This window comes from Phalaenopsis equestris, unplaced genomic scaffold, assembly GCF_001263595.1.
Source record: "Phalaenopsis equestris unplaced genomic scaffold, ASM126359v1 Scaffold205560, whole genome shotgun sequence".
Taxonomy (NCBI): Eukaryota; Viridiplantae; Streptophyta; class Magnoliopsida; order Asparagales; family Orchidaceae; genus Phalaenopsis; species Phalaenopsis equestris.
This window is the reverse complement of record NW_018225045.1, coordinates 51663-61351: the sequence shown is the minus strand read 5'-3', so window position 1 is coordinate 61351 and position 9689 is coordinate 51663. Positions and strand designations below refer to the sequence as shown.

Below are 9689 nucleotides of genomic sequence, written 5' to 3'. Positions count from 1 at the left end.
ACTACAACCAATGTAGTTTACAACTCCTAACTCTGAGCTTTGTGACATACGAACGCTATTGTGTTTAACAACTACGAACTATATAACCACTATAACTTATATTACCAACTACATCTTACTTGGCTCACAACTCCTGCAACTCCCTATTACGGACTCTGTGATCAACCAACATTCTTGAAGCAACCATCTGCATCTTGCATGACCAACCGCTACCACAATTTTCAATTACGACCTCTATAATAAGCTGGTATTACAACTATTGTTTACAACATTCATGACAAACAACTGTCTTCATAGCAACTTAATACAACCCTTGCGGGTTATTATCATTGTTATTGCCAAGAACAAAAATTGTCATGGCAAAATTACGTCTATTATCGTTGAACTATTGTTATATATCAATATTTTAATTCCATCTCTCTAATTCAAGAGAATGGTGTGTCTATATACTTATAATTACATAGTGAATAATTTGAACTAGGCTAGACCACATAATTTTTTGTATTTTTAGTATTTTTTACGCAAAAAATTGAGATGTATTATCCTACTTTTTCATTCTTTACTAATTTTTCGACGTACAATACATACTCAGATACAGAAGAATAATATGGCAAAATTCCACTTCATTTAAAAGTGTCTAGTGATAACGACGGTCCTGCAACCAAGTGATATGTTGTGTGTGATTTCTTGTTAATTTCTCCAAGTACATTGTCTTTGGGCATTAGCGTAATTTCATAGTAAGTTTCCGTTCATCTCTCATCCTTCCTTCTTGAAAGGTGGAACTACCCACAGTTTCTGTTATCAGTTGCTTCCAACACCATCACCACCTCCTCAAAAGCTTCCCTGTTGTTCATTATCACGAGGAAAAAACCCTAATCTTCTGCTTGGTTTCTCCTCTTACCATCAAGTTCGTCATGGGAACAAACAGAAACGTTAGTAAGAGAGCCTGCGTCTGCGAAGATTTCCAAACACCGCTGGGTTTCGATTTCACGAATCGCTCCTGTAATCCTCGTCCTTTGAAGAAACACCGATTCTATGAAGATCTCAAGCCCAACCTCTTTGACGCTCTCTCCGAGGACCTCCTCTTCCTGATACTTGACCGTCTTGATTCCAATGACATCGACAGGAAATCCTTCTCTCTGGTCTGCAGATCCTTCTACGCGGCCGAATCACGTCACCGGCGAACCCTCCGCCCCCTTCAGTCGGATCTAATCCCCGCTCTCCTCTATCGCTACCTATCCATCACTCACCTCGATCTCTCCTTCTGCCCTCGCGTATCAGATGACGTCCTTGCCTCGATCGCTGCAGGTGTTAGGCCCTCACTTCTTTCCATCGACCTGTCAAGGTCGTCGTCACTGTCACATTTTGGACTTGGTAGCTTGACGACGAGCTGCATGTCGCTGGTGGAGATCAATCTATCGAACGTGATTGCTCTGAGCGATGCGTCGGCTGCTGCCATTGGGCGGGCGAGGAATCTGGAGAGGCTGTGGTTGGCGAGGTGCAAGCTTGTGACGGACATGGGAATTGGTTGCATCGCTGTGGGGTGCCGGAAGCTGAAGTTGCTCTGTTTAAAGTGGTGCTTGGGGTTGACTGATTTGGGAATTGGGCTTGTGGCTGTAAAGTGTAGGGATCTCCGAGATTTGGATCTGTCGAACACGATGGTACGGATCTATACTGCAGTTCTTCTAAACGCTGTCTACTCCAATAAATGGAATTTTATCGGATTAGGATCTGATAGATAGAACTATTGCTAGAGTTTGCTTTTGTTGTTAGCAATAAAATTTTTAAGAACTATGGACTCATTCTTTCAAGAATTTTCAGATCACAAAGAATTGCCTTCCAGCAATCTTTCAGCTACCTCATCTCGAGAAGTTGTCTTTAGTGGGTTGCTATGGCCTTGATGACGACGGCCTTGTAGCTTTGAAGCAAAGTTGCAAGTCTCTTGAGGTACGAACTATTTGTGCTGAGTATTCTTTTTCATTTGTGATGTTTAAAAGATATCTAATTTATTATTAAACTAGATGTGACGGGAAATTCTGGGTTATGGGTCAATGGAATGTTGATTTTGTGGGTGCTAGGGGATAATGCTCGAATATTCTGCAGTTTTCTTTCTTTCTTTTGTGTCACTAATTTACTTTATTATGTAAGATGTTATTAATTTTGATTCACATTGAGAGGAGGATGGGGTCCCAACCATATGATTTTGGCTTTTTAATCCTTCTCTATTCCTTCCTTTCATTGTGGTTTGTATGTTACTCAACTCAAGTTGGAAATACGTCTAATTTCCTGCTTTGAAGCAAATTATTTAAGAACCCATTGGTATAAAGTAATTAGGTTATGTATTACAAACATGTGTTGTTGCCTCTTAATAATTCAACATCAAGTTTTTTCAAATAGGTAGATCATCGTAGTCAGCAGGATTAAATTCTTTGAATCTGATGGTTTTTTTTAATAAAAACGTCATCTTTCTGAACCTCAAACTATGACTTTCTGTTAGCAATCCTTGAGAATGGCTTGATTGGTTAGATATGGCATAAGCGGTTATGGATGCGAGAACTGATCCATCACTCAGTTAAGATACGCGTGGCTTCAATTTGGTATTAGAGCTTGTTCACGTTTTTTGGACAGCGGGATAATATCATGAATCTCTTTTTTTTTATAGGTATTCGACATGTCAAATTCTCAACATGTGAGTGATGTTGGCTTATCTTCCATAGTGAATGGTGCTGTCAACTTGCGTCAACTGATCCTGGCATACTCCTCTCCTGTAAGCCTCTCCATTCGTTAAACTACTACTTTTTAGCAAATTATGGTCCTAATAATCCAAACCGTTTACTTAGAATTAAATTTCTGGAACTCAGGTCACCCACCGGTTGGCTAGCAGCTTGACTAACCTTGCCAAGCTGGAGACAATAAAGTTGGATGGTTGTCAGATTACCAGTTCGGGGCTGCTTGCCTTAGGAAGTTCTTGCAACTCTTTAAAAGTGTTGAGCTTAAGCAAGTGCTTAGGTGTGACCGATGAAGGTCTTTCCTCTGTCGTGGCAAAGCACAGGGGTTTAACTAAGTTAGACATCACTTGCTGTCGCATGATAACGGACATCTCAATCGCTAGCATCACTAGTTCATGCACATCTCTTAAGTCGCTGCGTATGGAGTCATGTAACCTGGTTTCCAAGAATGGATTTCGTATGATTGGAGAACACTGCCCTCTTTTGGAGGAGCTTGATCTTACTGACAATGATTTAGACAATGAAGGTGCTCTTTTTTTTAAATTAAATTGTGAAACATTTTACTTCCTTTCTCACTTCTTAATTTAGTTTGTTAATGCAGGACTTAAGGCAATCTCTAGGTGTCATAAACTGTTGATTTTGAAGATTGGGTTATGTCTGAATGCTAATGATGAAGGCATTATTCAAATTGGCAGAGGTTGCCTGCTGCTTAAGGAGCTTGATTTATACAGGTTTGTTTTACCCTCATTTTACCTTAGTTCCTTTGCAGATAATGTATGTGATATTGAAAAAGAGTTTAGTTTTGCTTAAGATCGATGACATTAAAGCAATGAGAAAGTAGTTCATCTCTTTAATATAGGCTGTGCAAAACAAAAAAAAAATAATAATAAAGAGAAAAAAAAAGGTGGCAAATCTGAACCATTAAACCAATTGATTTGGTTTGGTTTAGGGTTGACATTTTTTCTAGACCAACTTTCTTGATTTGATTTGTGTCATGTTTGAATTCTTTTAAAATCGAAATATACTAAATTGAACTTGTTGAACATGATATATATACTTATAAATCCTCCTTCTAACTCCTGTTACTAGCCATCTATTTAATTTAGTTTGAATTGCAATCCTTTATACTTCAATAATTGCTATTTGTGATTTGCCAATTTGCATGTAGAGGACAATCATTTTAAAATTTATTGTTTCCATAGCTAGCTAACAAATATTTACTCTCTTGAATTCATTACATTTGAAAAATAATTGATAGCCTTAAATATCTTAGCCATGCACTCAAGCAGCCATTAAACTTTATTGAGTATATGATTTGATTAACTTTCCTAATTTTTACTTAGTAGCTTGCTTTACTTTAAAATGATTCCTCCAACTTGTAGTTTGCTTTGCCATCAAATTAAAACTGACTAGCTATCAAACCAAATAAACCCGTAACGAAAAACAAAATAAAAAGCCATTGCTTAATATTTTTGAATCAAAAGTCAAATGGAATCTTTTGGTTTAGTTTGATTTGGTTTGCCATTAAAAATTTGATTTTGATTTCAGGTTTAGTTAATTGATTTAGTTTTAAATATGGGTTAGTTTGGAATCAATGCCAAACCATGCATTATATATGCATGTGCCTTGTCAGTTGCAAGCATTATCCATTAAATGATACCTTAAAGTAATCTATAAATTTTAGCATCTAAAAGGACAACCTTTTTAATGGTTTATTCTGTAAAGGAATATTGAATCATTTTGCTAAAAAATGTTCCAAATCTTAACCAATGCGATTGATTTGTTGTCACAGGACCGTCGGAATAACTGACGCGGGTATTATGGCAATAGGCCGAGGTTGCCCTAAGCTTCAGATGATTAACCTTGCATATTGCACCGAAATTACTGATAATGCATTGAGATCATTATCAAAGTGCTCCAAATTGAGTACACTGGAGCTTCGAGGCTGCTCCCAAGTTTCAAATTACGGTCTTGTTTCCATTGCTCTGGGATGCAAAGACATCGTTAAGCTTGATATAAAAAAATGCTATGATATCACTGATATCGGCATAGTTCCTTTTGCACACCTGTGCAGTCGTCTTCGTCAAGTATGATTATTGTTTTTTTCTGATTCTTTTTTTCCCTGATAAAAAAACTAAGAAATAACATTCATTTCTGCCGTCTCTGTGCAGATAAACCTCTCGTATTCTTCCGTAACAGCTATTGGGCTCTTAGCGCTGGCAAGCATCAAGAGCTTACAAAGTGTTACGATTCTACATCTTAACGAACTGACACCAGATGGCTTGGCTACTATGCTACTGGCAAGTGTTGGTTTAAAGAGAGTGAAACTCCACATTTCGTTTAAATATTTGATTTCCGGGCAAGTAATTAGGCATTTGGAGGCACGTGGATGCATATTTCAGTGGAGGGACAAACCCTTTCAGGTATTTTAATCATCTATCTGTGGGATTTGAGTTTTCCCTTTGCTCCACAGTGAAAATTACATGCTATAAATGTTTTTCATGCTTCTTTGATCTTCTAATTATAGGCTTTTGGGCGCCATAGAAAAATTCGAATAAGAAAATAAATAAATAATTATTTATATATTTTTGGATGATTCACTTGTATACCCCTAAATTCTTATGAATTTTACATAGCTAACTTTAATTTTTACTTATTTGCTGCTTTTCTTTGCATGAAAAACTTTATCTCACTTTTTAAAAGTTAAAATAGCAGTTTTTTTTTATGTGATATGAATGATTTGGGTGTTGTCAATCTAAAAAGCAAAGTTTAGGTGCGAGATATGTTGTGTGATATATATATATATATATATATATATATATATATATAATGTAAATTTTAACATATGGATATTGTGATGGGGGCCTAGGATTTGTAAACATAAATGATGGTCCTCCTGTAAGTCCGTAGGGACAGAGGTGTCTATCTAGGCAAGTGTTGCCGAGGATCGACTGAGTGAGACTAAACTTGGGGCAACTGCCCCCTGGTTCCGGTCTTAGTGTATCCCCTTCTATTCGTTTGGATGGATCCACAATCACATAGAAAATTAAGTTGGGTATACAATTTCTACAAAAGTTTGGTTCGAAGATAAAAAATTTATGTATATTTTGTTCATCAGATTTATTTGCCTCTTTAGGAGTCTAAGTGGTCTTTCCCTGCTGCAGGCCGAAGTGGATGCCAATGAGGTCTGGAAACAGATGTCCCAAGACTTGGTGGCCGTTGTGTAATAGAATCTCCCTCTGATGATTATTCATAAATTAACAGGCTTATGGAGGGCACAGCTTCCATCTACTGATTTGATCATTGTATTACATGTTGAGCGTTCTTGGCTGTATTAATGTAAAGTTAACTTGATTTGTAATTAATCTTTTGTTGAGATTTGGTTTAAAAAATGAGCTATGTGGGGTTTGGTGAAAAACAAGTTGTCATTTCCTTGCATATTTTTAGCTAGTTTTAATATTAGAAATGAAATGTAGAGATGTTTTTATTATAGTTCAATTTATGAAATGGTCCGAAGATCAAATTTAGGTCATTTGAGCATGGGATATTTGTTGTTCCGAAGATTTACGTACAACCACTCAATTTCTATGTATTTTACCTATTTAACACACACTTTAATTTTTACATACATGCCACTTTATTACTGGGTGAAATGATATATTTTACTTTTTAAAATATAAAATGATATTATTTTTGATGTGCTTAGAATGATTTAGGTGGTATTAATGTAAAAAAACTACAGTTTAGGTGTTCGATATATAATTGCATGAGAATTGGATGGTAGGTATGTAAATGCGCTTGTATTTTTAAGCTTTGGTAAGTCACGGTCAATTTTGTTAGGTATTTTGTTAATTTGGTTTGTTGCTTGTAGTAGATGTGGTTTTAAAAAAAAATAATTGTTTTAGGCTCATTAATTTTGACTTTAAAAAGGAATATTCTCATTTTGATAGATTTTTTAAATTTTTAGAAAGCAAATAATCACTATTTTGAGGGAGTTTAATTGCATTTATTTGTGTTAATTGTTTTTGTAAACTAAATGTCATATCTTAATGAAAATATTAATAGAAAAGTTACAATTCTAAACAATGAATGCTGGGAGATTAATTTCAGCTTGTATTCTCGAGTTACCCACAGTTTTTTAAAGGAGCGTGGAAATATAAATTTGCTAAATGAGATATTAAATCTAGTTAAATTTTTAATAAAATAAATTACTTAACACCCACAATTTTTAGATAAATTAATGTGGTCACATTTAAAGTTTACTTCAAGTTTGATTTTTGAATTGGCTTTCCCCGTTTACACAAATTTTCTTAATAAGAGCTGGGTCAGAGGGTACACCCACCAATCAGGAATCTTCTTAGATGCCAGCGCCCGTACGCGACAACACAACACATATAATGTTTACTGGGGGCATGGAAAAATCGTCTCATTTGGTCCCGTCGGATCATCGGCAAGGGCGGAAATTTTTAAAACTGTCGTGAAAATTAAGTTTTTTTTTTTTTTAATAAAAACATTTTAAAATATATATAAAATTGATAAAGCGGGCGACTTTGCCAAAAAATAAAAATAAAAAAAATAACTCGTTGTTCGTGAACAGTTCGTGTTCGATTCGTCAATGAGTTTGTGTTCTGTTCATTCGATAAATAAACAAGACGAAAGTAAATAATTTTTTTTCGTTCGATTAGTAAACGAATCAAACACGGATAGCGATGCATTCGTTAGTATTCAAAATATTATTGTTTGAAATATAAAATAATTTAAAATAATTATATATAAAAAAATTTATGATATTTTAAAAAATTAAATTTTATAAATTATAATATATAATAAATTAATAATAATAATATATTAATATATTATATAAGTAATATGCTAATATATATTATATATTTATATAGTATAAGTTATATAATTAATATAATATATTATTTATATATAGTAATATTAAGGATGTTAAATTGGCTCGTCGTTCGCGAACAGCTTGTGTTCGGCTCGTGTTCGACTCGTTCGTTAACAAACGAACACGAACAGTAACTTCACGAAAAATTTTGAACACGAGTTTTTTTCAAACAAACTAAATTTCAAATAAACCAAACACGAACACAAGCTCTGTTTATTTGTGTTCGTTTTGTTTACACCCCTACGCACTCACACCTAAATCAGCACGAACAAATTTCAGTGGCCGTTTTGATATTCCCAAATTCAAATATATTTAATGAAATATTATATTAATTACATCTTATGGTATATGTATTATGACGTGTACATCAATTTCTCCGGCAACTGTTTTATGTCATTTGAAATTGTTTCCCAATTAAACAAATGAAAAAGGATTTTGTGATATATATTTTTATTAAATACTTTTAAACAAATGATAAAAAATTTAATTAGTATTGAATATTTAGCAGAGTTTTTATTGATGAATAACAAATTTTAGAAATGTAGTTCTGTACAAAATTCCTCAACATATTGGCTGTAATGAAATTTTTTAAATAGTTGTACTAATAATTTTTTTTTAGTAAATTGTTGTGAGATATGTACTTCTTGGCATAAAAATGAGACGCAATGAACACAAACAAACACGTATCGTTTACGTGGTTCGATCCAACTGGATCTACGTCCACGGGAGGGAATCAATCAAATAGTTCACTAAGACAAAAGAAACGGAGAATACATAGTTTATACATGGAGATGAGCCATCATCTTCCTTCTATGGCCTCCCTCTCAAGCGACACCTTGATACAAGGCCTCAAGATGCTCTCCTCCTCTCTAGCTCTCTAGCTTATTCTCTTCTCCTTTGTGGTAGCTTAAGATCTCTTCCCTTGCACTCCTAAGCCTCACACCCTCTCTATTTATAGAAGCAAGAGAGTGGTAGGTGGGAGGTAGGTGAGAGGTAGTTGAGCGGCAGGTGAGCGGTAGGTGAGATGTGGTAAGTAAGCGGTACTACATTACAAAAGTGTCCTTTTACCTTAGTTCAATAATTGAGGGTCAAAATAACAATTCTCCACCTTGACCCTCAATTGAGAAGCTTCGAAGTAAAGATTCCCTCCACCTGGCCTCTGAGAGGCCCTCAGCCTTTGCTTGAGTTTGCTAAGTCCAAACAGTACATGGACTTAGCAATCACGGTTCTTCCGATAAGAGAGTATAACCTCTTTTTCCTGACTCCTTGTATGACGACACGAGGGCCTTTGGTTACTCTGATGCATCCATTCTCTGCCTTGAACGAGCATCCGCTTGACTCCAGCGTAACTAAGGAAATCAGATTTCTTTTGAGCTCTGGTACGTACCTGACATTTTTTAGTACTGGTTCAACTCCATCAAACATCCTTATCCTGATTGATCCACTTCCAACAACCCTGTGAGTTTTATTGTCTCCCAGTAGAACGGACCCATCATTTTCCTGTTGTACTGTCTCGAACCAGTTTTTCTGAGGACACATGTGGAAAGAACACCCTGAGTCGAGGATCCACTCCTTACTGGATTCAGATTTTGTGATCACCAGGGCCTCAGCAGAATCGTAGTCATCAAAGGCTACGCTTGCTTCTCCTGATTCTCTTGGCTCTTCTTGGTACTTATTCTTCCTATCTGGGCAGTTCCTCTTGAAATGACCGTCCTTGTGACAATGATAGCACTTGAAAGATCCCCTTGATGACTGATTCTCGCCATCCTTGCTTGACCTTGATATGTACTGACCATTTCTTGAATCTTTCCTGTCCGATCTTCCTCTGACAATAAGACTGTCTCTGCTGACTTTCTTGTCCCTGTCATGCTTCCTCTGAAGTTTTTTGGCTATAATCAGAGATTAAACATCTTCCCGAGTAATAGTCTGCACCCTTCCATAGAGCATCGCATCCTTGAAATGCTCGTAGCTCTTAGGAATAGAGTTTAACAACAACAGTGCATTGTCCTCATCGTCCATCTTGACGTCGATGTTCTCGAGGTCGTCGATGATCTTGTTAA

At 35.8% G+C, this 9689-nt stretch overlaps 1 protein-coding gene across 1 annotated transcript; it reads left to right on the top strand.

The window, feature by feature from the left end:
- The first annotated feature begins 775 nt into the window (after nt 1-775).
- LOC110036363 (F-box/LRR-repeat protein 3) lies at nt 776-6244 on the top strand. Its single transcript, XM_020740791.1, has 8 exons — nt 776-1661; nt 1822-1947; nt 2663-2767; nt 2862-3255; nt 3331-3460; nt 4522-4816; nt 4901-5152; nt 5894-6244. The coding sequence occupies exons 1-8, from the start codon at nt 915-917 to the stop codon at nt 5954-5956; spliced, it is 2112 nt and encodes a 703-aa protein (XP_020596450.1). The 5' UTR covers nt 776-914; the 3' UTR covers nt 5957-6244.
- The last annotated feature ends 3445 nt before the right edge of the window (nt 6245-9689 follow it).

Excerpts from the sequence above, each read along its gene's own strand:
- LOC110036363 (XM_020740791.1), top strand. The coding sequence starts at position 915 with ATGGGAACAAACAGAAACGTTAGTAAGAGAGCCTGCGTCTGCGAAGAT. Across the intron at positions 1,948-2,662 it reads AAAGTTGCAAGTCTCTTGAG|GTATTCGACATGTCAAATTC; the intron begins GTACGAACTATT and ends TTTTTTTTATAG. Across the intron at positions 5,153-5,893 it reads GGAGGGACAAACCCTTTCAG|GCCGAAGTGGATGCCAATGA; the intron begins GTATTTTAATCA and ends TCCCTGCTGCAG.